At 33.4% G+C, this 27,571-nt stretch overlaps 1 protein-coding gene across 1 annotated transcript; it reads left to right on the forward strand.

The window, feature by feature from the left end:
• On the forward strand, window positions 1-27,571 carry LOC140434912 (dihydrolipoyllysine-residue succinyltransferase component of 2-oxoglutarate dehydrogenase complex, mitochondrial). Its single transcript, XM_072523540.1, has 8 exons — window positions 1-257; window positions 384-469; window positions 1,426-1,539; window positions 13,439-13,722; window positions 20,891-21,164; window positions 23,787-24,079; window positions 25,485-25,642; window positions 27,087-27,571. Exons 1-8 carry the CDS (start codon window positions 168-170, stop codon window positions 27,219-27,221), a joined length of 1,434 nt encoding a protein of 477 aa, XP_072379641.1. The 5' UTR covers window positions 1-167; the 3' UTR covers window positions 27,222-27,571.

A 27,571-nucleotide genomic window follows, 5' to 3' on the forward strand; every position in this document is an offset into this window, starting at 1 on the left:
CATTACACCTTAAAATCTTTCTTTTACTTTTTAATTCTTTCACCCTACTCCTACTCTGAATCAGTGACAGGTTGATAGCACATGAGTTGTTACTCATAAAATTTGGGCCCCCTAAAAAGAAAAAAATTTTTGATATAAAGGGGGTTCGCTGAATAAATACCCCGAAAATGTCAAGTATGTTAAATATAATTATTAAAAGTGTACCCCGATCAACTCTTCGGCATATAATAAAATCTGTAGAGAAGGGTATTCCTGTGGTAAGTGTTAACATATAAATATTTAAGGAAATACCTTTTAACAGTATTTTATATGGTTACATAATAGTTATTAAAATAAACATCGATATTTAAATGTGATACTAGATTATGTAATCTAATTTACAGGTAACCGCAAATCATAGATGTGTTATTCAAGGGGAACAGATAATCCGAAAATATGGTATTAATATCAATAGTTCCCACACTTTAAGGTAATTTGAAATTTGAATTATCTAAATTTATCAATAATGTATAGAAATATTTTATAAAATTTTTAATAGCATTATTTGTTTTAGAAAATGAGATAGATATGATAACATTGTTTTCTATTTATTTGCCATATAAAAACAGATTTAATCTACCTACAGCTTGAATTAAACAGAAAAAAATAAAGGAAAATGTAAATATTTGAAGTTCCAATTTCTTAATTCTGAATTTGAAAAAAAAAAGGTTTTATTAAGAAGGGCAGTGCTATGCCAATATAGTTATATAGCCTAATTTTTATTCTTGGCAAGAGCACACTAAACCTATGAATAGAAATTTTAAGATAAATACTGATGATTGTAAGTGGATGTTACAGTGGACACTCTCTTCATATAAAAGTTTTAATTGTACCTACTAGCAGTTGCTTAAGCCAGATATTTACCTTTTAAGTGCAGATTTAGTTAATACTAATTAAAGTTAACAGCATAGAAGAAATTCATTAAAATTAAGAAATACTAAAGCCTCTATAATATTATTTATTTATCAAGTTTAAAGAAACATTATCATCACCTGGAAGACATTGTAGTTTCTTGTATTCCTTTAAAAACACTTGCAGACTAATGCAAAACTTACCTGTTTAGCAAAATTCTGATTGGCAAATAACACTACAAATCATAATCTATAAATTATCTAAATACTTGCAGACTAAGTTTTGAGCTCACCAAATTAAAAAAAAAATATTTGTGTTTTTAATCTATAATAAATCGAAAATTAATCTAACTTGACCACCTCTATAATATCAATAACAACAAAACTTATCACATCTCTATAGGATTTCAGGATAGATATTTAAAAATAAAATGTTTAAAAATTTGACATTTTCTACAATAAATTTGGATGCTATTAACACTTTATAAAATATCCTTTTACTTTTTTGATATTTGCATCTCGTTTCATTTTGTAGATGCAGAAAGTCTACTTCTAGTAGTAGATATTTTCAAACATCCAATGCCTGCTGGGACGTACAAGTTGTAAAAGTGCCACCTTTTGCTGAATCTGTAACAGAAGGAGATGTTAAGTGAGTATAATATTCTAAACGCTTCCTAATTGATGTTTGTTGAATATTTTTGTATTTGATTATGGTAAAAATGTTAGTTTATAATAATTTATTTATAAAACACATAATATAACAATTCTCAAATCAAATATCTCTACAACAGCATGCATCCATTTTCATATAAATATGAAGATAAATAGATACCCAGTGAAGAAGTTGATGACATTGGGGTACCTCCCAGGGTCCTTTCATCAGCCTTTTTATCGCAAGCAAGTTTTTTCTTTGCCCTGCACTTTTGCTACCTTTCAGCATTCTTTCTTCTTTGCAGCTTTAGCTTTGTTTTGTCTTTTCCAATTTCATCTTTTCTTTTCACTCATCTTGGCTTATTTCTCTGCCTTTCCTTGACAAGGTGCTTTTCTCATCCTTTTTTATTATCCTTCATCTTTTTTGAGAGATCTGTTTTTTTTTCTGCCACAGTCTTGCCCATTCAATTTTTAGTATGTGACTAAAAATATTGATATCTATTCTTAATAAAATCTAATTAAAAACATAAACTCATAAGAAAAGTATATTTTTATGTTTGTTTGAAAAGAATACATTTTATCTTAATGAAAACAAAATAGTTATGCCTGTAACAATGATTATGTCACACACATCACAAGGCGTTGTCACACCTGCCACAATTAATTAATTAAAAACAACCACACTCTATATTTTATAAATTTTATTTTGGATTTAGCTATGATATATTTATACATTTACAAATTTTTGTATCATTCAACAAAACAATGTAACAGTTTACCTATAAAAGCCTATAAAAAGAACCAAATTAACATTAGTTTCCCAAATATCTGGAGATTTAGTTGCTCATATGTTTTATATTACATGATAGAAATAATGTAAAATTATCATTGCATCTTCCAGCAATCACTTATTCCAAAACTGTTCATTAAACGACTCATAATCAATTGAACTGGTAGTGTAACAGTTATTCTGCCCTGTTAAGAATGGAAGTCGTAACTGACAAAATCCCTATTTTGAGATATTCGATGTTTTAGATTTGATTAATTGTCACCAACTGTAATGACTCATTAAAAATCTTGTTACAACATAGCAATATATTTTTTGAGTAGTGCGTGTAATTTTCTTTCAGAGTATTTTAAATTAGACTTTTGGTAGATACGACATTTAATATTAACAAATCATAAAAATAAGGTAAAGTAAAAAGTCTTATCTTAATCAGAGTTATAGTTTATTAAGAAACAAAATAACATAAATTCATAATCAGTTTTTTTAATCATCTAAAGCTCCAGGTTCCATTGAAGTTGATAAATTATTCCAAAACGCTTTTAAGCATGTGTCCACACAGTTTGGATATAATTAGTTGTTTTCTTTCAGTCGTTATTCCTCTAGGAATGGACTTGGGTGAAGGTTTTTTGTCATTCCCTGTTTTGCAATCTTTGCATTTAGAATGTTTACTTCACTTTCTGTCTCTGAGGTGAAGCTGGTTTTGTATGAAAAAGTATATTTACCTCTAGAAAAATTTACTTGAACTATTTGATTTAGGTATGGCCTGGGATTCATTTTATTCAGTTTATGTGCAGAAGTACCATCTTGCCATTAAAAAAAGATTACTTACTGCATTTGCTACTGCATCTGAAAAGTCTTTAAAATCGTATATTTTACCCATTGGCTTCATGGAGCGTTCCACTTAGTGGTGGAATGAGTCCGCAGGCATGAAGGTATGGCCAGGCTCAAAATACTTGATACTTAATTTTTCCAGTGCGATATCCTCAGAGTTTATAATAAACGTAAAGAAAGTAAACAAAGACCAGTTTTTATTTTGAGCAGGGCAATTGTCAAAGCACATTATAACATTTTTAGCATCTCGGTGAGACAAAAAAATTTATAGAATGTGCTGGCAATATTCGACTTACTCCGTCCGGCTATTCCTTCGTGCCATAAAATTGCAGTTGGTACTGTTGGCTTTCTAGCAGTGACAACAAAACTTCCATTAAAAGCAATTATTCTAGGTGTAAAAATAATCTCCTTAAACATATCCATTCTCGGAAGCATTATGACCTAGAATATCACAACAAAATAAAACATTTATAATTAATATAATATTTTATTACCTTTTGCAAATCCGCTGAAACTACCATTGATGTATCGTCCCAGTTACTTTTTGCAGACGAGTCAGTTTGATATTCTGATCTGGCAGCAGTGTATTTATTTTGATGTATACCAAAGTTGGTGCATTCCTCCCAATTATCCATCAATGCATCCTTTTTGTGAGACGTGGATTTTGAATGCAAGTCAAATGATTCACACAACTAGCACTCTTCCTGTCCTAATTTTACAAATGAAATATTTAAAGTTGCGACAACTTTTCGATATAAATAATATTGTAGTGAATTTATTAATTGTTATGTCTCTATTCAATTTATAATGTCTTTATTAAAAGGTTCTTATTTTAATTTATTAAAAAGCACGATAACTTATATTAATTTATTTAACCACTTAATAATACATAATTTATTTTATACGAACGCTACAATTAAATTCGCGAGCGCGTCTTCAGAATTAACTGACTCCTTCAATGAAAAATCCATTATTATATATGAAAACACAACTGGCCTAGAATTCAGGAGAATCCCTCTGATTTATACTAGAAGGTAAATCTGGGTCATCGTCTGACCGGTTTTCTTTCAGGTAAATTTCTGCCAGCGACTAGAATTAGCTCGTACAATCTACAACATATTAGTGAATAAAAAACATGTTTACAGGTTTTTAATATGACTCATATTTTTACGTAACAATATGAAAACTTGATATTTGGATAGTTTTCAATAAAATTCTGGTACATCATTTTTATTGTGATTTCACTGGGAAGGTAACGTCGTTCTGGTACGTGTTCCCGACGGTAGTGTGGTTTTGTGGGTTTGAAAGATTCTATATGTTCTTTAATAATATTTCGATCGATTTTAATTTTTCCTGTCTTTCCTTGTTTATTCCTGTTGACCGTCACTTTTGAATTTGTTTTAGTAAGGGCATCTCTAATAACTCTGTCATTTTTCTTTTCACATCCCAGCGTTCTCATAAAAAAAATTTGCAGACACTTTGTTTGCATCCGTCATTGTCTTTAAGAAAATATAAAAAACTTTTCGACCTTCTAGACACAACATTAGCTGCGGTTTTCCGTTCGGTTACTTGTTCAGATGCGTTATTAAAAATAAAAAATTTCTGTTCATCTTTTTGAAATTTCCAAAATTCTCCATTTATTTCTGTTCGTCTCGCTTCTGTAATTTTTTCGGAACATCTTCTCTTCCAAGAGATACAAGATGGTTTTACATATATTATATCTACCAACATTTCTTGAATAAAAGGGTCTTCCTTACCTTCTTCTTCACCTTTGGAATCAGATTCTTCAGGAACAACATTTACAGCTCTCAAAGTTATATCACTAATAATCTTCACTTTATTTAAACCTTTTTTGTTTAATTTCGGTTCCTCAATTTCTTCCGTCTATGAATCTGACAAAATAAAATCGGGGTCATTATCATGCTGAAGTTTAGGTTTCTTCACGACACGTCGTCGTAAACTATGTATTTTCTCCCTTTGTTGGTTATTTAAAATATGCAGCATTTTATGTGCTCTGCTATTTCTGTCCATTGTTACTGGTTCAGTTAATAAACTTTAATGTAAACACACTTAAAAACACTATAACAATAAGATTAATACTAGTACATAACTGAAACTCAGATACGCCGAATAACGCTTACAACCGTTTAATTTTTAGGTTAAGAAACTAAAAAGGCGGGAACACTATGAATGATTAGGTTAGATCTTTCTGTTGTTAGAATATTTTGTCGAAACTACACAATTGTTAAGCAAATTTGTCATAACTACAACTCGTCTTGTGAAGATACGACTAAAAATGTTAACAAATGGAGATTCGACAAATTGGCTTAACATAAACTGTAAAAATGCAGATCCGACAAAATTTTAAAGTAGAATAACTTATTTTTAAACAGCAGATAGGACTTTCATTCTTAACATATAGGTAGATTATTTGGCTATCAATGTGTTGGCGTTATAACCTAAAAAAACTCAAAATTGCAGATACAACTTCTATTCTTAATCCAGATTTAAGGGGAAAAGTCACTCATCCCAGATACCTACGGTATCAAAAGGATTGAGCTCTGGTGGGATTCTTTCCATGTTATCGAGTCCTAGGTGACTTGGTACGTCGGTGTATCTCCCAAAAATTTTCGCACGCATCTTGACGTCGAAAGTAGCACAGCTTTCTGCATGATCTTATATAAATGTTCATTTAGACCCAGGTTTTTTTATTTTTTTGTAGGATGACTCCGCTACGGAGGTTGGCAATCATTCATCATAGCTATTTTAATTTTTGAGCTGCATCCAAACCATTCTCTCAGGTTCTTGAGCCATGAAATTCGTCTTCTTCCGATGCTTCTTCTGCCATCTATCTTTCGTTGCATTATGAGTCGCAGGATGCCATATTTCTCGCCCCGCATCACAAGTAGCTTTATTTCTTTAATTGTAAGTTCAACTTTCTTCTCTTTACCTATTCTGCTCAGTACTTCATTGTTCGTAACTTTATCTACCCAGGAAACCCTCATAATTCTTCTATAGGTCCACATTTCAAAGGCGTTAAGTCATCTCATTGTGTCTAGATTTAACGTCCATGATTCCACTCCATAGTATAGTACACTGTATACGTGTACATGGAAATATACCTAAAAACGCTGAGCTAACACTTTTACATTACAAACGATATTACATTACGGGAAATGCTTCCACGAAGATGGAGTTTGTAACTGAAGTTGTGTAGTTTCAAAAAACTTACTTTTGCAATCAAAAAGAAGGAGTTATAATCATTTTAGATCGTTTTTAATGTGAAAGTTTAAATTCAGTGTTTTTTAGGCACATTTTAGGCACAAAAATGGAAAAAATCGCACAACTCTTATTTTTATTTAACGGCTTTATAGAAATTGACTTCATTTGCAGCAAAATGCAAAAATGACATACGGAAGCTGCACTCTTTACCTTTAAAACACTCTGATAAAAAGATGTCGAATTTTACCGTTGAGTTGATACAAAATTTGTTTAAAAAATTGATTTCTCGCGATTGATGATTTATATTTAACTGACATTTAAAATCGTTGGTCGCTAGCGTTGTTTCTGAAAAAAGGGTTCATTCTACAGAAAAGTGCTAATAAACATTTTTTTTTTCACAATTATCTCAACTACATTTCTTGTTTGAAACAGGGGGAAGCCCGGGGGTAGGAGTAGCAAATCTTTTTGACTCTTTTTGGAGACCCAAAATTGACATTCACAGCAAAATTAGCGTTGTTTGTTCGTATGATTTTTATAGGTTCAGTGACATTTTCGTCTCTGTCGACTGGAGTAAAATGGCAAATTCTAAAATAAACTTTTTCTTTGACTTTGACGTTTTGTAAACTAAATGTAAATACATACGGCATATATATATATATATATATATATATATATATATATATATATATATATATATATATATATATACATACAACACACGCTTTCTGTGTTAACTCCGTGTTGAATAATTTTTGAGAAAAACCATTATTTTGACGACGTTTCGGCAAGGTCGCACTTGCCATTGTCAAGTCAGGTAGTAACGCTTCTTGCTAATGCTTGAAGTAGACTGAGAGTAGACAGTCTAACAACATGTCCTGTAGATGCAGTAAATTTTTGAAATTAGCAAGTCGGTCGAAAAATGGATCTTAGCCGAGAACATTTTCGAGCAATAATTTTTTTACAATTTTTGTAGAGGATTATCCCAACAGCAATATCTCGCTAAAATGGTTTCTCTGTTTGGGAATGAATTATCACACCAGCCAAATATTTGCCGCTGGTACTGCGAATTTCAATGTGGTCGCACTAGTCTCAGCAACGAATCCAGGCCAGGTCCACCCAAACCAAAACAGTAGTCACACAGCAAAACATTGATGCGGTTCGTCAGGTAATTAAGGATGGTCGCTGTGTAGCATACCTGGAGATAGAGGCATCTTTGGACATTTCAAAGACATCGATCCAAAAGATCATACATAAAGAACTGGGTGTGATCCGTTCTCGAAGTGTGTCCAAGAAAATGGTCGCAACTTTTGTATCAAAATTTGGTCATATCGCAACAATTTCTTTAGAAGATCGAAGAAAGGTTACTTCTGATATAACGTCTACCAGACGTTATTGCGAAACTCAGACAAAGCAACACATAACGGCGAATCATCCTACATCACGACAATGCAAGTTCTCACACTGCCCAAACGACGATAGAGTTTTTGGAGTTTCAAAATATCGAATTATTAAACCATCCACTGTATATCCCTGACCTAAGTCCCAACGACTTCTTCACGTTCCCAAAGATCAAGAATTCAATGCATGGGCAGTTCCAGTCGCCAGAAGAAAAAATCGACGCCTTTAAAACAGCAATTTTGCAGGTGTTAACTGAAGACTGGAATAACTGTTTTAGCAATTGGTTTGAACGTATGCAAAAGTGTATCAATCTTGGTCGGACATATTTTGAAAAGCAATAAAGTACTTTAAGGTCCATATCTTTTTTGTCTTTATGGCTATATGCACAACTAAAAAGAGAACGCTCGTTCCAATGTTTTTAAAGTTGATATTTTATATTTATATATATACAAACATTAAGTTTTCTAAAAAGCGAACAAATCATTATTTAATGGTCAACACAATTACGAAATAATTGATAATATTTTTTGGCTACTATATCTAACTTGAAAATGTATATTAAAATATTTTTGTTTATGTCATTTCGAAATGATATTTTAATTATTATAGATATGTACAGTTGTTAAACCTACATAACATAAATCTATTACTTGTAAAGTATTTACAGGGTTATTCATAACGAGTTATAATTTTAGCTACAGATTATAGTTGGAAATATAAAATATAATCAAATTAATTTTATATTGATTCAAACCCGATGGCGCATATCAATCAATTCAGCCAAAACTTTGACAGTTTCGCTTTGCAATAGTGACTACAGATTACTAATATAATACCAAACTCAGAGTAGTAAAAGGAAAAACCAGTAAATTTTCCGCAAATAAAGAATACAGTAGCTCTGAAAAAAAAATATCGAAGAAAACATATCATCCATATTTGAAAACAAGTATACCTCTACAACCCAAAAAAGATGCTGCATCTAAATGTGACGATTATCGCATGATAAGCTTGATGTCTCACCTATGAAAAACGTCCGAGTCATACACATACGTATATAAAAGAAGTGCTCTATTCTCACTCAATATAATTCAACAGAGAGCCCGTGTCATGAATTTGAAAATATGTGCCTGCTTTATAGACTATCGCAAAGCTTTTGATTGCGTTTAACACCAGAAACTAGCAGAAATACTCAGACCAATGGGTATAGATGAGGGTAACTTACGACTCACCACAGAACTGTATTGACATCAGATAGCTCAAGTAAGGGTCATCAGCAACATGTCTGAGGAGATAGCGATAAGAAAAAGTGTACGACAGGGATGTATATTGTCTCCACTTCTCTTTAATCTGTAATCGGAAAACATATTCGCAGAGGATATTAAAAGTAATAGCACAGGAATCATAATCAACGGCAAAACAATTAATAACATAAGATGCCTATGATACAGTCGTTCCTGCCAGCAGCCTGCCGGAGCTACAAAAACTTATAGACGATATTGTAGAATTCAGCGAGCGTATGTATGAACATTACGAAAAACGAAAATAAAACTTATTTTTCCAAATTGTAAACATAAGATAATCTTCGAATACATGCCACAATCGTTGAACAGTAGTTCTAGTAGAATGTCGTCGTCTATTTTTGATGAAGTCTAAATATGAACTAAAAAGACACAGGCACATATTTCTTTTTTGTTTGTAGTACACTGTCTTTCCGTATTATGGGTCCGGTCTGACTAGGAAATCATTTTAATACAATGAATGTATTCTAACTATGAGTTCACTTAGACGGGACACTTTACATAAAACATTTTAATGCGATTATAATTATTTTTATTTTTGAACGTATCACTATTCAAGACGGAGTATTATCGTTGCAATGGTTGGTATTGCTTCTTTATTAATGAATAAAATATTATTTGAATATCATTACCAATGATCGTTTGGAGTAATATTAATAGCTATTTTTATATTGTTGTATTTTTGATCTTTCAAAGTGTATGTAATCTTAAATAATATCAAGAATCTTCAGATTAGTTGGCTTGTATCCAAATTTCTGCTTGACTCAGATAAATTTAGGTTCCCATTATGTTTTTATTTTATAAATGAATCAGACACAATATAATATAATTTACAGTTACAGGGACACAGTACTCCAGATGAAGGAGATAAAATTGTCAAATCAATTAATAATAAACATAGTATAATTATTATACAAAGATGATCATATAAACGAAGTACATCATACGCCATCTATTTCTTATCATTGTACGGAAACGACAACCAACAAAAGATCTCTTATAGTTTCTTCTTTACGTTTTATGTCCACGGCGAAGATTGGCGGCTACTCTTAAAAGTTTTTTTGATTTCTACATGTCTGCATCGCTTCTATTTTGTCTTAATGCTACTTTTTCGTATCTGTTTATCGATGTGGTTATGATCACGATCTCTACGTTATAGTCATTTATCATTTTCTCTCGCCTCGATTTTCAAGATGATCTTACAAATATGATCTGAATCCAAATATCCAATTCGTTTGTATTAAAGTTTTCTCCGTTATATTCTTAATTTGTCAGACTTCCGAACCGTATGTAAGTATACTTTTTGATAAGGTGTTGTAAATTAGTCTTTTGTTCTCTTTGGGTATGGTTTAGTACCGTAGAATACTATTTAGTTGTGATATAGCTTTCCTGTCCTGGATTTTATGTATTTTATAGCTTTGTCTAATATTCCGTTGTTTGTTTTTTCATTTTTATTTCTAAGTAATCGAATTTTTTACAATGCTTAATTTTCGGTCCATTTCATTTAGCTTTTTCATACGTATTTCTAAACCCTTTCTTATTTTCATGTTTTCTCTTCCAGGTTTTTAATGCTGTCTCGAAGAGTATCTTGAAAAGTGTGGGTGAGAGGCATCGTCCCTGTTGTAAAGCTCTAGTAACTGTGAAGCCTTGCGTCATTCCATCGCTAACATCGTTATTTTATTTTGGTTTTTGTGTAGAGATTGGTTTGATGTGAAGTTTTTGATTTCTGTAATGGTATCAATATTGACATTTGTTTCCTTCAATTCTTTCCACACCTGTCGTAGTCTTTTTTAAATTCACTTAGAGCAAGTGAATTTCTTGGTTATGAACTGATTTCTTTTTAACAACTTGGGTTATATAAAACAGGGACTTGACCTTTCTACTCTAAAGCATGCTTGTTTCCCGACTTCCATATTTATATATACCCTTCAACCCGATTTTTATGGATTTTACCATACAATCTGCTAATGAAGCTGAATGTATGGATTGTTGAGATTGTACAGTTTCCATTCATCAGGCAGTTCGAATGAGAATCAGCCCTGAAATAGTTGGGATAGATAAGAATATAATAAATTCGATCCATATTGAATTAATTCTATTGTGATTTTCTGGTCCAGGAGCTTTTCCGGTTTTCACCGTGGATTTTTATTCCTGGATTTATAATTAAGTGATGCATGTAGTATCGTTCACCCTAAATTTTATTGTGGCTTTTGAGTGGAGATTACTTTTGTGTTTTATGATTTACCTAATGGTTATTTCCTTCATACATAATTAATCGATGCACGTAGTATATATCCGCAAAATAAATGCTAGGTATTGCAACTGTCTATTATTTATATTATGTCTACAATATTTTCAGTATTCTCATAAAGAGTCACAATAGTAATGCTTCCATTTTCTTAAAAGTCGTTGTGTTCAGGTCTCTCGCCTCCATTCCATTCCATAAATAATGGGACAGTATGAAGTAACTTCTAAAAACTAAACGAGATATAACAAGTAGGCTGCGAAAAAAATGCAGCCAGATACTAACGTCACTATATTCTACAGTTAATTTATTGTCAAATTGAGTGAATCGCTTTATTATTTCAATAAAATGATAAAAAATTTATGAATTATTAAAAATTATATAAAAGTACAGTGCTATAATTGAGCATTATGGGGAAACACGAAGTGTCTTAGATAAAAAAAGGTAAAAGTCCGGCTCGTCCAAAACGTTTGTGGTAATACTCAATGGGATGCTGTCGTAAATGGATACATAAATCTAGATTAAAGTTTTATTTTTAATTAAGGTTAAAGTACAAGTAACAATTGAGAGTGTACTTGTAGTTTAAAAAAATATATTTTCTTGCGGGCAAAGAAAAAGCCACTTTTAGCAGCAAAACAAAAGCGAGCGAGACTCGTTATAGGCAAAATCTAAACGTTCTTGGCCGGTAGAAGTTTGGCCCCAGTAATTTTTAGTGACGAATCCAAATTAGACGTATGTGTTGTTGATTACGTCAAACGAGTTATTCGCACTAAGCATGAGGTTTTTCACAAGGATTATTTGAAATGTACAGAAAATTTCCTAAAGGAGTGATGATTTGGGGCTGTGTGGGTATCGTAAATCCTGCGAAATATCAACAAATACCTACTCCAAAACAGCGTACTACCAAACATTGTTACAATAAATGTTGACGGAGCTGCCTGTCGTACGGTCAGAACCACAAAAAACTGGTTTGGAAACCACATTATAAACGTCCATTCTTGGTCTTTTAACAGTCCTGACCTAAATGTTATTGAAACAGTATGGGCATATAATGAAACATACACTAAGGAGCAACCCACAGCGGATGTTGCATAAATTTAACGGCAAAATAGAGCACTTTTGGAATAAACTTACCCCTGAACAGTGGGGATCCTTAGTCGAGTCAATGCTTAACTGTATTCGAGCGGTCATAAAGTCTAAGGAGATGCTACTGCGTTTTAAAAATAAATATTCGTTCTGTGTCCCAATATTTAGTTGCCAACAAAATAAAGATATTTATTGTTAATTAGTTCTGTTAGACTAGGTATATTTTATTTTGTGTTGTAAAGATATTCAACATATAGAGCAAATATCTAAATATCTAATAATTCCAAGACACACGACACTCAAGTCCATTTATCCAATTGCCCGGTGAATTTAAATTTTACTGACTCCTTCATTTGGTTTTCTAGTGTTGACAACCAAAAAGACACTGCGTCTTACTTGTATAGAAAAAACATATCGACAAAATAGTTTAAAAGTTATTCAATTTTAACTTGTTTATCCCGGAGAGCGATTACTTAAACAACTATACTTGCCAAACTTGTCCCTCTAGAGGTATTTTGTAAATCGCAATTTTTCTGAGGCTTTATTTTTAAGGTATATTAAAAAAAACTTACATTTTATTAAATTAGTTATTAAAAAACAGTTTGAAAAAGGGCTGACTTTTTAGCTTATAAACATTTATAATAACTTTTTAATAATAAATTTTTTATGTCACACGCTTCTAAGTACGCTCAATGAAAAACATATTTAGAAAAACAGAACCTTCTATGACCATGTATTTATTATTTTACTTTTTGTCTGTGTTCTTGGTTTCCGGTATTTGGAGGTATATAGTTTTTCATAGAAATATTCGGTTATATTCATAGTTTCATTGTGGTTGGTTATTTTATTATCTTTTAGAAAACTTTCATCTTTAGATAAAAGAACGAGGTGCTACAGTAAGTTTTATGTTTACGTCACTTTGAAGGTCAACATTTACATAACATTAATTCTACCACAAAGCATTAGTTTAATAAATTAATGCCCTTACACTTCAGTACATCTAAAATTTCTGTTGTTTATTCTCTTATAGACTCGAAAAGAAAGTTGGCGACTATGTCGCTGCCGATGAAGTGGTTATGGAAATCGAAACCGATAAAACCGCCATGCCCGTTCACTCACCGGCTGCAGGTGTGATAGCAGAAATTCTAGTCAATGACGGCGATACGGTGAAACCAGGCCAAGATTTGTTCAAGTTAACCGTCGGTGAAGGAGCACCACCACCAGCAGCTGCCAAACCTGCTGCGGCCGCTGAAGCTCCTAAGCCTGCTGCCGCCCCTGTTGTAGCCCCACCAGTTGCTCCACCTCCACCATCAGGTAAGTGTAGTTAGAAGTTTTTAAATGGGATTAATAATAAATTTATCAAAATTAATTAAATGGTAAAAGTTAACTCGTTGTGCTTGAGGAAAACCGCAAATGTACCTACTTTCAATTCCTTAATATTCTTTTTATATTATTCACCTTTATTTCACTATTTAAGCATCGTTTCTTCTACAATGTAGATTTTTTAAATTTCCCCCAGCTGCTCAACATCATTACATAACCACAGAATAATAAACAATCAGAATGCCTACTCTGCTTGAAAAAATAAGTACGCGCATCTCGTTCGCGCAGACGGAATCAGCCATGTTTTAGTCGAAACCAGTGCTGTTCAGTGGCATTTTATCTGGTGTGCATAGAAAAATTAACCCGGTTTAATTTATTTACGGCAACTATAGACATAATATGCACTATTTTATTCGTACTTTTCGTTGAAGAAAAGATTAAATTATTTCAAATGTACTAAATTATTAATCTCTAAAAATTTATATTACAGTTCTGTCGTAGCTTGTCACAAATTTCTCAATTCGAGTCTATGTTTCCGTTTAAAATATGGCGATCGCGTGCTGACAAACTTTAAAGGCGGCATCTGAGAGTGAGCATTCTGATTGTTGTTTATTCTGTGACATAACCCTTTCCAAAGCGATTAGTTTATCATTTACACCGATGTGTGTGCTCATGGTATGCACTATTAAGGCGGACTCACACTACTCGTGTATTTGGCAAGTATTTGTCACTTGCCTATATTTACCATGTAGTGGGAGTAGTTGAAGTCCCGCCGGTTGTCTGTAAAAATGCCGTTTGTCAAAGGGATTTCAATTATTTGCGTATTTGAAAAGTTCATACTTGCCGATGCGCTCCCACTACTTGCTGACTTGATCGCAATTAACTTCTGCATTACTCTGTGTTTGGCTTCCGTGTGTTTTTAACACACATCACGCGTGTAATACACGAGTATTGCGAGGGGAGCGCTGTACTTAAAATTGAGTTCGAAATTTGGTGTATTTGGCAAGTACCCCAATACTGGAGTACTTGGCAAGTACCCCAATACTGGAGTACTTGGCAAGTACAAAACTCTAATATTAACAACACACACAGCATGCTCGCGCTACAGATGCCAAACACAGAGTAGTACATAAATTAATTGCGACCAAGTCGGCAAGTAGTGGGAGCGCATCTGCAAGTATAAACTTGTCAAGTACGCAAATAATTGAAATCACTTCGACTCGAGTAGACCACTCCCTCTATCATTTTAAATTTATACATTTTAAAGTAATTACTATTTAAATGGGAATAAGCCACAATTAAAGGTTAAAGTACGTTTATTGACGTTTCAATTTCCACTTCGAAAATCGTTTTCCGAATTGGAAATTGAAACTTCAATAAACGTACTTTAACCTTTAATTGTGGCTTATTCGCATTTAAATAGTAATTACGAATATTCTAGTAATTTAACAACTATTCATTGAATAGATTTCGAATAGTTTTCGCATCATCGGATTTAATTTTCAATACTTAGGTCATAAATTTAATAGCATGTATGTTTTCTACGTTATTGTCTCATCTATTACAAATTACTATTGGTGATTCCGATAAAGAATAAAGTTGACCTTCAAAAAATTAGTTAAAAATTCAACATAAATTACATAGTTTAGAAACTAAACATATAAGTTTATTAGTAGATTACTTTATTATCGAATGGCTGAATAAGTGTATACTAATTGACCGATTTTATCATTGTTAGATTTTGTGATGCATTAATACTTTCTTATAATTATGTTGGTTTATGAGCGTTTTTTAAATTTAAACCCTTACTTCATGTAGTCAATAACTTTTCATATACATTGATGCTTCTTTTCTATGTACGATGTTTAATCTAAACAACCTAACAGTAGCGGCTCGTGATATTTGAGTTTGAGGGGGTTAGCGCAAAAACGAATTCAATTTTTTTTTCGTAAAAGTTTTACAATTTGATGCGATCCAAAACGATATCTAAGTAATCTTAGCTTATTTTTTTCGAGTAAGACATTTAGGTGTTGTACTTGTCTTGTCTTTCTAAAAAATAAAACAATCATCAAAATAAGATTGACTCGTTTAGAGAAATACGAGGCATGTTTTTTAAGTAAGTACCGTTTTGCGATTCCGCCGCCGCAGCGCTACGGTCGGCGTTCCGCGCATGAGCGCTGGTTACCTACATCTCTTGTCTACGCACTGACGCTATTACAATCTGATTCTTCATTGTATACTTGTTTACTCCAGTGTTTAAGATGCCTCCAACAATCGTGAGTCACGCTGATTGTGAAATACGGGCTGTTATACGATTTCTTAGTGCTAAAGGCGTAAAACCGATCGATATTCATCGTGAGATCGTTGAAGTTGACGGACAAAACATTATGAGTGATGGAATGGTAAGGAAATGGGTGAGAGCATTTAAAGATGGCCGCACAAATGTGCATGATGAAGAACGGAGTGGGCGTCCTTTGGTCGTTAATGAAAATTTGGTGCAGAAAGTGGACGAAAAGGTGGGAGAAAACAGACGCTTTACAATTTCATCATTGTCCGACTACTTTCCTCAGTATTCTCGTAGTGTTTTGTATCGCATTGTTACCGAGAACTTGAATTACCGGAAATTGTGTTCACGTTGGGTTCAAAAAATGTTGACGGATTTGCACAAAACCCAACGTTTAGGCAGTGCATTGACTTTCCTTGAGCGGTACCACAGTGAAGGTGAAGATTTTTTAGACCAAATTGTTACTGGTGACGAAACGTGGGTGGCCTACGTCACACCAGAATCGAAACAACAATCCACGGAATGGCGACATTCATCATCACCCAAAAGAGTGAAGTTTAAGCAAACAATTTCTGCCCGGAAAATCATGTGCACAGTTTTTTGGGACAGAAAAGGAGTATTGCTAGTGGAGTTTATGCCTCGTAATGAGACAATCAATGCAGCGTCTTATTGTGAGACATTGAAAAATCTGCGTCGTGCAATCCAGAACAAAAGACGTGGCAAGTTGAGTAAGGGTATCGTTTTGCTGCATGACAATGCCCGTCCATATGTGGCTAATCAGACCAAAAATCTCATCAAATCATTTAAATGGGAAACTCTAGATCATCCTCCATACAGCCCGGATCTGGCGCCCAGCGACTACCATTTGTTCCAGCACTTGAAGAAACACCTGGGCGGTCAGCGTCTTCAAGACGATAACGGAGTCAAAACATTTGTGATGCAGTGGTTAACAAGTCAGGCGGCAGAATTTTATCAGGAGGGTATTAAAAAACTGGTGCCACGTTCTGACAAGTGCCTCAATATTCACGGAAATTATGTAGAAAAGTAGATTAAGGTACAGGCTTTCATGTAAAAATAAAATTATTGCCATATCTTTGCACGTCTTTTTTTAATTTCAAAATGGTACTTAAAAAACACGCCTCGTAGTTTTTTCCTTACCTTTTCATCGAAATTATTTATATTATTTTGAAGCTATTTTCTTGCGGCATCTTAATGCAGTTTACTGTGATTTCCGTTTCGGAAATCGTTCTCAAAATACTGTATTTATATGTTCATCAAACATATTAGCAACTATTTATATGTGGTCCAAGAGAAAAAAAGGTTTATAAAGATATCAAAAATACTGTATTGTCTTTATAAAAAGTAGCATATTAATTTCTCTCGATGACCTGGTCAAAATGTTTAAAAATAATCTTAATATTGAATGATATTTAAAAAAATTGAAAAATTAGACTTTACCTTGGTCTCTTTCAAAAGATACTAATACTGCACTGCACTGGGTACACGTAGAAGAAATAATCAAAATAATGACAGATATACTTCACTTTCTTCTTCTTCGCGTGCCATATCAGAATTATCCGACGTTGGCGATCACCATTGCGAAGGCTTCTCGATCTTCTGCAATATGGAATAATTGTCCTGCATTTGATATCTGAGTCCATTCACGAATGTTTTTTAACCAAGAAACTTGTTTTCTTCCTACACCTTTACGGCCCTCTATTTTGCCTTTAAGGATCAGTTGTAATATTTTATATCGACTTCCCCTTACTATATGTCCCAGATAAGACATTTTTCGATGTTTAACATCCTTGCTGTCCAAGGTATCTTCAGCATTCGTCTATGAACCCACATTTCCAATGCTTCAATTTTGTTCATGATCGATACTTTTACCGATTATTGCAAAGAAATGACTTCATTTTCATAAAAGTAGTTTTAGTCATTGCTATTCTACGTTTTATTTCTATGTCTGGATCTAGTTGGTCCGTTATTACAGTTCCCAAATATGTCATTTTGTGAACTTTCTCAACTTTTACTTCATTTAATTGAAGCTTTGCATCGGAATGTGGGTCACGGCTAAACACTAAAAATTTGGTTTTGTTTGAGTTTATTTTATTGCTCATTTCCTCTCCTATCAAGCATAATTTGGAGACCTTCAATATTATCTGACAGAATTACTGTATCGTCTGCATATCTAATCACATTAAGTAGCTCCCCATTAATTTTTATTCCATATGGTTGTCTCTCAAGTGCATTTTTAAATAACTGGTCCGAGTAAGCATTGAACAATGTTGGCGACAAAATGCAACCTTGTCTGACTCCTCGTTGTATGGAGATTTCATCGGTGTAGTTATCTCCAATTTTTACGATAGCAGTTTGATTCCAGTACAAATTTTTAGTGTCACGAATATCCTTGTCATTTATTCCGATATTTTTCAGTATTTGCATTAATTTTACATGCTGTACTCTATCGAATGCCTTTTGGAAGTCCACGAAATATGCAAATACATCTTTTCTTTGGTCACGGAATTTTTGTCATAGGATGTTAAGCGCAAAAAGTGCCTCCCTGGTTCCCATAGCATTTCTAAAACCAAATTGGGTATCTTCGAGATCTTCTTCGCATTTGCTTCTAATTCTGTTGTGAAGTATTCTTAGGAAACTTTTAAGAGTATGGCTCATTAGGCTAATTAATCGATCTTCTGATCATTTTCTCGAATTGTGTTTTTAGGTATTGCGACAAAGATGGATTTGAGCCAATCTGTGGGAATCACTCGGGTGTTATATATTGAATTAAAAAGTCTTAGTACTACTTTTATGTTATCATCCTCTATTAGTTTCAGCAACTCAGTTGGTGTACCATCTAGACCACAAGCTTTTCTAATTTTAGCATTATTTATAGCGTATTCTACCTCGCATTTTATAATTTCTGGGCCGTCAGTACAGTTTTGATAGCAATTCGGCAATATTATTCCTGTCATCTTCAAACAACTCTGATATATACAGCTGCCATTCTTTTCTTATTTCTTGCTCATTTACAATAATGTTGTACTGGTTTTTTAAATATGTTACTCATTTCTTTTAGTTTTTTGTGCATATTAAATAAGTCGTGTTTAGATATTACATACATCCTCCATTTCGTCGCACCTTTCTCTCATCCATTTTTCTTTGGCTAATTTGATCTCCTTTTTTATTCTTCTCTGCAGGTGTCTATATTCTGTTTCATTAGATTTTATGAGTCGACTTTGTTCCATTAATTTCAAGATGTCGTCTGTCATCCATTTATTTTTCTTGATTAAGTTTTTTCTATAATCATTGTTTGTGGACATTTCGTTAACTTGGTTTTTAAATTCACTTTACTTAATATTATTTTATTCACTGCTTTTATTGATAACAACTACTGCCAGGTATTATTTGGTCGCCCATGTCGGCGAAAAGCCGGTAACGACTATACGCCGTTGAACTTAACTTGATTACTTAAGATCTCAAGCGGGGAATGAATTCAAAAATTCGTTTGTGCGATCCTATTGACACAACCTTGGATGGTAAAAATTCCTCTAGCCCGCTATGACTTAAACTTGAATACTTTGATCAGCGCGCTATTTATTCGATTCTCACGCCGGTCTTAATTGAAAACGAATTAAGAGGCCGTTTGGGCTGAGTAAAATAAAAATTGTATGTTTATTCTATTCCAAGAACACTAAACTATTCTTCGCCGAAGTTTTAAGATGAGACTCGAATGGTTATAACAAAGTTTTGTTTGAATATCTTAAAGACGTATATTAAAACCCTATACAGAATGGGATTTGAAATACGTGAATTAAAACTTTACAACGAACGGAATTTAAAAATGCTACAATGGGATTATGGGCAATTTGGTTATGTGTGTGTCTATCCGGCAATATTCACGTCATCTTGTATATTCTTCTGTGGGGAAAGTATGTGCTACCTACATGCCTGTCGATGCTGAGAAGTTAATTACCCGGCCTTCATTTTCATACTTGACATCATACGCACTAAGCTTACCGATATATGATTGGTAGCAGTTCACCTTACCAATCTTTGATTTTAAGTAGCTATTCTCACAATTTTTATATCATTTCGGTGGCATATATCATAAGAGCAGATTTCAGTTATTCATAAAATTTGTTTTTTTTTCTTCATCCACTTCTTTAGTTGGTTTATATACATTGATTATACTTACATTGAAGAATTTTTCTTTGATTTTTATAGCACTTATGGCTGATTGGTTTTAAATCAAGAATTATTCGCCGTGCTCTAGCTTGGACTATAAAAGTAGTTTCAAATTCGTTGCCCAAATTCATTGTGTAATATTTTTTGATCTATCTACCTACCGCACTTCACGAGTGGCTGTAATATCCGTCTGGTAATTGAATAGCTTGTCATAGAGTTTCTTTAATTTTCCTATTTGGTAGAGGGAACTTACAATCTAGGTAAAGATTTTTCCAGCATAATATCTGGTTCGCTTTTCTCCTTTATTATAAGCGATAGGTTATTATAACCAAATTCAAAACAATTATTTCCTCAATCACTATAACCTAACAACAATATCCTATTCCTAATTTTTTATCTCTGTCGACTAAAAGTACTCTCTGCCACTATTGAAAAAAAATAGTTTTTTTTTCGAGTAATTGATTTAACAGAGTTAATCGGGTCAATTATAGAAAAATAATGAAACGTAACAAATTGATTTTAAAGTATGTTTGCAAATCGTAAACGTGAATGTTTTAAACCATATAAAATAATTTGTTCCAGATTTAAAAAAAAAGCCGTTTTATCTATACGTTTCTTAAATATACTATTTTAATTAGACCTCTCTTTTCTGCAATTAGATATAATTATTTTTGTTTATAATTTTAGCGCCACCTGCAGCTGCTCCCCCAAAACCTGCAGCTGCTCCTCCTAAACCAGCGGCTCCTATGACGTCAATACCTGTCGCCGCCATTCGTCATGCCCAATCCTTGGAAGCGGCCACAGTTAAGTTACCACCAGCAGATCCTACCAAAGAAATTTCTGGCACGCGCACCGAACATAGAGTTAAGATGAACAGAATGAGGCTAAAGATTGCCCAACGACTTAAGGAGGCTCAAAACACGAATGCTATGTTAACTACTTTCAACGAGATTGACATGACGTTAGTATATTTTTATATGTTGTTTTGTGTTTTGAAATATTCGTATTTATTTTTTTACTTTTTTTTATGTTACACTTATTACAAGACGCTGTGTTTAGATTAATACTATTATTTTGTGCAGTTTACATTTACTTATGCAGTTATCTTGCTACTGTTTCTTTCGTCTATTATCCAATTTTTGTACAGTATCCCAGAAAACTTCGCACTAATATTGTATATGTCTGTGTTTACATAATTGCTGTCCTTGATTTTTCTATCCTTTGTTTCATGTCTTTTAATGTTGACATTTTTTCGTTATTGTAAACCTCAGGTGTCTGTATTTAACTTTCTACTTTACTACTACTTTGTCGCTGAACTCTAAATCCTGCATATCCTCTTTTATTGTTGAGAAGTATTCTGTTTTGCGAAGTTAAACTCGAGGCTTGGTTTAGTTCATGCTTCTTGTAGGTTTCTCATTGTGTAATTCAGATCTACTGGTCTGCAATCTCCACTTGATCATCTGTAAAACTTAAAGTCTACTTCTACTACTTCGCATTTTTTCTTCCATGTTTTTAGTGTTTTCAAGTATATTTTAACTAGTACTGAAGATGTGAACATCCCTAAAATAGTCGCTTTGTTTTATTGAAGTCTTATTTTATTGTATTTGATAGTCATACCTTCTTCATATATCATTGAGATGTCACTAAGATTGATTTTTAAACGATTCATGTTTCCGATTGGTATGCTTGCACTGATACAATAAGGGTTTTGTTTTCTAGCTTTAACTTTCTATTTTGTAGTTGTCTAGTGCTTCCCAAATACCACTTGTTAGCTAGAATTATCCGTTTTATTTCCGGTGGGATAGTCACCAAGGAGCCTAACAACGTGAATTTGTGTACTACCCCAACGCTGCAATTCTCAATGTAGAACTTATAGTTACTATTTTTGGTCAATGCTGTGTATTGAACTCTTCCAAACTCTTCAAACATAAAAGTCTTGAAACAGAATAGATCAAGGTGACTTGACGAAGATGATAAAAAAGAGAAAACTTGAATATCTGGAGCATTTAATAAGAGGTAGTAGTACTAGATACTGCAGTTAATACTTAACGAAAAGATCGAGGGAAAAAGAGAAATTGGTAGGAAGAAATATTCGTGGCTCGAAACCTTTGTCAATGGACAGGATTATCAGCCAATGAATTGTTACATGCTGCGCAAGATCGAGAACAATATGGGTAATTAGTCATGGAAGCCAGGCCTAATTTGGGCACGGTACTCAAAGAAAAAGAAGAACTCTTCCAATGATTACTTTGGTTTTTTCCTTATTTATTTGTCCTTATTTATTTCCATTTTATGTCTGTGACAATTGAAAAAGTAGTAAGAATTTATTTTAACTTGTTTGTCCTAAGGCAATTAAGTCCAGATCATCTCTGCTTACGTCGCAAGTTTAGAATATGTATTAAAAATATTTCTCCTGCTGTTTCATTTGGCACGTACCATTTTTTTTTCAAAACTATTTCAAAAAGGAGACCCGTGAACGCGCTTTGTCCTATCACGATATATGTCAAACTTTTTTGAAATATTCTTGTATTTATACTTTGCAAAAAAGGTTATACTTTGTAGCTTTCATCAATCTTATTAGTTTGCCAGGAATGTTAAACTCGTCCATGGCTTCACTTTCGAACAGAAAATATAGTATAATTTGTTATTTAAAAGTATTTCGCGTAAGTTACATTATTAATTGGAAAGCAAATAATTGGAAAATCCCCAAATCGATCCAATGGATTGAATTTAGTATTCGATACGCACAAGTGTAAATTTTTAATTGCGCAAAAAGTGGCACAAGAAGATCAGCTTTTAATCGGCAACAATCCAAAAAAAAACTTATAGTTGAACAAAATTTTAGCAATATATACGAGGGCGGTCCGATAAGTACGTAGGCCTCACCGCACGATGACGACACTATTGAAAGAGAAATTTACTATCGTGAACTACATTCTCGTAGACGACTAATATTAAAATTTCAGCCGAATCGAAATCGTAGTTTGGTCTTACCCACGCGTCAAAGCAGGCATTAGAAAAATGGAAAAAGAGCAATGTTCTTCGATTGGGTTTTTAACGAGCCACGCCCAGGTGTCGCTAAAACATCTACCACGGAGTATAACATGACAATAATATCGTATTAGACTCATATTATACAGTTGAGACAGTAGGTTCAAAAGACGGTTTGGGTCATATCCTACATACAATTTCGAGTATGAAAAACTGCCGACGTGATGATTGCTGTGTTTGCACACTCTGTTCAAGCGCAATTTTGAGAGACTACTTTAGAACAATGTTTGACGTTGTTTAAGCGCAATCCGAAAGAGTTCCTTCGCCATTTCGTGACGGTCGACGAAATATTGATCGAAGGTAAATTGCAGAAGAAACGGTTCCACCGTATTCTCCAGATTTGCTCCATATCGCTGAGTAATGTGTATCGAACTAAAATTAGACTATGTTGAGAAATAAATCGTCACGTTTCCCAAATTTTCGGTTTTCTCGTGTAGACTAAGTACTTATTTAGTCGCCCTCGTATATAGCAACTTAGCATATCCTTGGTAGCTTAATTATCTCACATTTTTATTTTTGTATTTAATTGCAGGAATATCATGGCTTTCCGCAAAGAAAACCAAGAGGCTTTCCAAAAGAAATATAATGTCAAATTAAGTTTTATGTCAGCCTTTTTAAAAGCTTCAGCATATGCTTTACAAGATCAACCCATTGTAAACGCTGTGATAGATGGAACCGATATCTTATATAGAGACTACGTAGACATTTCAGTTGCTGTGGCCACACCGAAAGGCCTCGTTGTACCTGTTGTGAGAAACGTAGAAAGAATGACGTATGCCGATATTGAATTGGGCATCGCTGTTTTGGCAGATAAAGCTAGAAAAGGTATGTATATATGTTCCAACTATTTCCCATTCTAGGAATTTTCATGATTTTTGCAAACTCCTTCGCTATTCTCGGAGTTTTTAAATACTATTACCAACTCGGCTTTTATTAAACGATGATCACTTCCACATTTTGCAGATCGATATACTCTGACGTCATGCGTTTGTGTCCTGGATTTTTGTTACAATATCAAGTAATCTATTATTGATCTTAAGCTTCTCGTACTTTGAGTCCATATGTATGTATGTATATCTTTATGTCTGAAGAAGCCGTTTATTATTTTAAGTCGATTGTGTTGGTAGATATCTACTAATTTCGCCTCATAATCATTTCTTGTGTTTTCACCATGGGAACCTACTACTTTATGTTGTTTTTGTTATCCCGTTCTGGCATTTAGGTCTACTAATTGATTATTATTTCTCGATTATGGCCTGTTTGAGATATCGTGTGATTTCGTATCTCATAAAAATCTTCTTTTTCTTCCTCAAGTGCGCTACCATTACTTCCTTAGGTGACAATTATTGTAGTATTGCACCCTTTCAAGTGTAAGTTGACTTGTACCAGTCTATCACTGATTGGTTTCCAACTAGATATATTTTTCTTTTATTTACACCCATTTTGGCATGTTGTTTTTATCGCCACTGTATATGTGAATGTATTTTCCACAGTTCTAGGTTTCTTTTTGTTTGAGATAGAGCAATAACATTTAGCCTATTTTTCAACTTATTTTAGAATGTCCTCTGTCTTTGTTTTTATTCCTTGTATGTTCCCACGTTCCCAAAGTAGATGTCCGTTTTTGTTACCATAGTCGTTTTCCGTTCAGAATGTCCTTGTTCTGAAGCTTGGATTTGATATTTTTTTTAGCAAAGTAAGGTTTTGACGGATATGGGGAGCTGGCCCATCGCTTCAACCCCCATTCTTGGTGGACAAGGATTCTCCTGTCAGGGTTGTCACCCTTAGCCGATTTGTTCCAGTTTTTAGACGCTGGAAACTCGCCTTTCGCCCTCTCTCGTCAACACCCATTGCTCGCCATGCACCCAGTTGATACGCGGCTTCATACCTTCGAGAACGTGAGAATAGCATTTGTTAGTAGAGTTGAACTCTATTACCAGAGTCTCTGACCTTTTATCAGAAATCAGTGGATCTTTTTAGGAATTTTGTACAGCATGAATGTCGGCACTTCATACTGCCTTTGAGATCCTATGCCAACATTTTCCCACCTATTAGTGCCAGGTTTTAGTTTTATTTTTATATTTTATGATCAAAATTTGTTTTGACCATTTTGACCATTTTGAACATTTTAAATAATTGGTTTTTTATGCATCTGACTGTATAATCATTTTTTCTATAAATATTGAGTTTTATAATATAAAAAGTAAATTAAGCTCTCAATGTGATATTCTAGGTCAACTGGCTGTTGAAGATATGGATGGCGGTACTTTTACTGTAAGCAATGGAGGCGTATTTGGTTCTCTTTACGGAACTCCAATTATAAATCCACCCCAATCTGCCATCTTAGGAATGCATGGAATATTCGATAGACCAATTGCTATAAAAGGACAAGTAAGTATAACCTAGGGATTTTTTATCTAGTTACTAAGCACCAAGGTATTTAATTTCGAACATAGTCTGATGCAGTGTCTTCTGTAACGGATTGTTTTTCAAAGTGACGAAGTCGACGATTTTTTTTATGTTTACTCGGATTTTGGCGACGGACTGTTTGCCCAGCGTCGACTGAGACGTACATATTTCTGCTAACTTCACCTTCTCTAAATCACTACTCAAAAATACAGGAAAAATTGTTTTAATCGAAATGTTAATAGCACAAAATAAAAAAGTATACTGCATATTGAAAATAATCGTTTTAGTATTTTTAACTTTCATCCTATTGAAAATTGTAGGTATTTAACACTATATATACACACTGAACACAACTAGAGTCTAGCAAAATATTTTACTCCAGTCATCAGAGACGAAAATACCACTGAACCTCCAAAAATCATAGAAACATGCTAAATTTTGCAGAGAATGTTGAATTTTAGAACGCCAAAAAAGATGCAAAAAAGTTTACAGCTTTTACTTCGGGTTTTTTTCCTAAGTAAGGGGGGGGGGGAATTAATCAATTTATCCATTTCTGGACTTATTTTGAACGTATGTTTTTTTACCCCCGAGAAGTGGTGGCTTTCACCCCCAAGTAAAAGCAACCCCGGCCTTGCGTCTAAAAGTGAAGTAGAGGGCAAGAGGAACCTAAGTCCAAATTTTCAAGCAAATTCGTCGTGACGAGGAAAATTACACTACAAAGCGGTCATTTATTGGAGTATACACCTAAATCACCGTAGAAATAGATTGTAATTTTCCAGAGAGCACCTTGTCTGGAATGTTGATGATTGGGAGCACGTATTGTTCACAGATAATTGGAGGTATTACTTATATAGCTCAGATAGACGTGTAAGAGTTATTCGACGGCCAAAACAACGCTATGTTTTTGAGAGAGGGAACTTCTTAAAGATTATTTAGGTTATGTTTTCTTAGGCTTTAGTTGTTTTAAATGCCAATAAAGTGCATGTAAGTGGTTTTCTTTGCTTCCATTTGCTTTAAATGTCTATAAAAACTTTTTGCATTTAAAGTTTTGTATAACCTTTGATAATAGAGACATCGAGATGATTTTTTACGAATATGTTGAGAAAAGATAAAGTTATCTCTCAATATTAATGTAGAAAGAAAAAACAATTTTATTTTTACATCCCGTATGTGGGTAAAACGTTGACATTTCTCAGAAGTCATTCGTACAGCAATTCCTTAGAAATATACCTATAATTTGAAAAAACAAATCCAATCAACGGTTGAGAAAAAAAGTAACTTTAAACTTATGGTATATTTCAGGTGATGCATTAATTTTGGAGAATAGTGTATATATTTATCTATATATTTACAATTGGGAGGATTTGTATCGTACAAATTTCATGCATATGTTTGCCATTCTCTAATATGTTTTTTTTTATTCCAGGCTGTTGTGAGGCCGATGATGTACATAGCCTTAACTTACGACCATAGAATCATTGACGGACGTGAAGCAGTGCTATTCTTAAGAAAAATCAAGCAAGCTGTGGAGAATCCAGCTACCATAGTCGCTGGTCTTTAAACTGCCGTTAAGAGTAATAAATATCACTTTAATTTTATTTTTCATTGTACGGTTAACGTATTTTTATTTATATTCATACTAATTGGATATCAGTCGTCGTAAACTTTTTATTACTTAATAATTATTAAAGTATTATTGTCAAATATTTTATTAGAAAAGACTACAGGTTAACGATATCATACATTGTAAATTATACCGAGTATAAATATATACCCATAAGTTGTACACGCAACTTCTTTTTTGTGTAATATATACATGTGCAAATTTTGAAAAGTGTATTTACATTCGATATTACTAGGCTTTGCCTATTTCACTTAATTGTTATTTATTAATTAAATAATTAAATTCAA

The sequence above is a fragment of the Diabrotica undecimpunctata genome, chromosome 2 (genome assembly GCF_040954645.1).
Source record: "Diabrotica undecimpunctata isolate CICGRU chromosome 2, icDiaUnde3, whole genome shotgun sequence".
Classification (NCBI taxonomy): domain Eukaryota; kingdom Metazoa; phylum Arthropoda; class Insecta; order Coleoptera; family Chrysomelidae; genus Diabrotica; species Diabrotica undecimpunctata.

Bases quoted from the DNA above. Each gene is read 5' to 3' on its own strand.
- LOC140434912 (XM_072523540.1), top strand. From the start codon at position 168: ATGTCAAGTATGTTAAATATAATTATTAAAAGTGTACCCCGATCAACT. The intron at 470-1,425 runs GTAATTTGAAAT...TTCATTTTGTAG, and splicing joins AATAGTTCCCACACTTTAAG to ATGCAGAAAGTCTACTTCTA. The intron at 24,080-25,484 runs GTATGTATATAT...GTGATATTCTAG, and splicing joins GGCAGATAAAGCTAGAAAAG to GTCAACTGGCTGTTGAAGAT.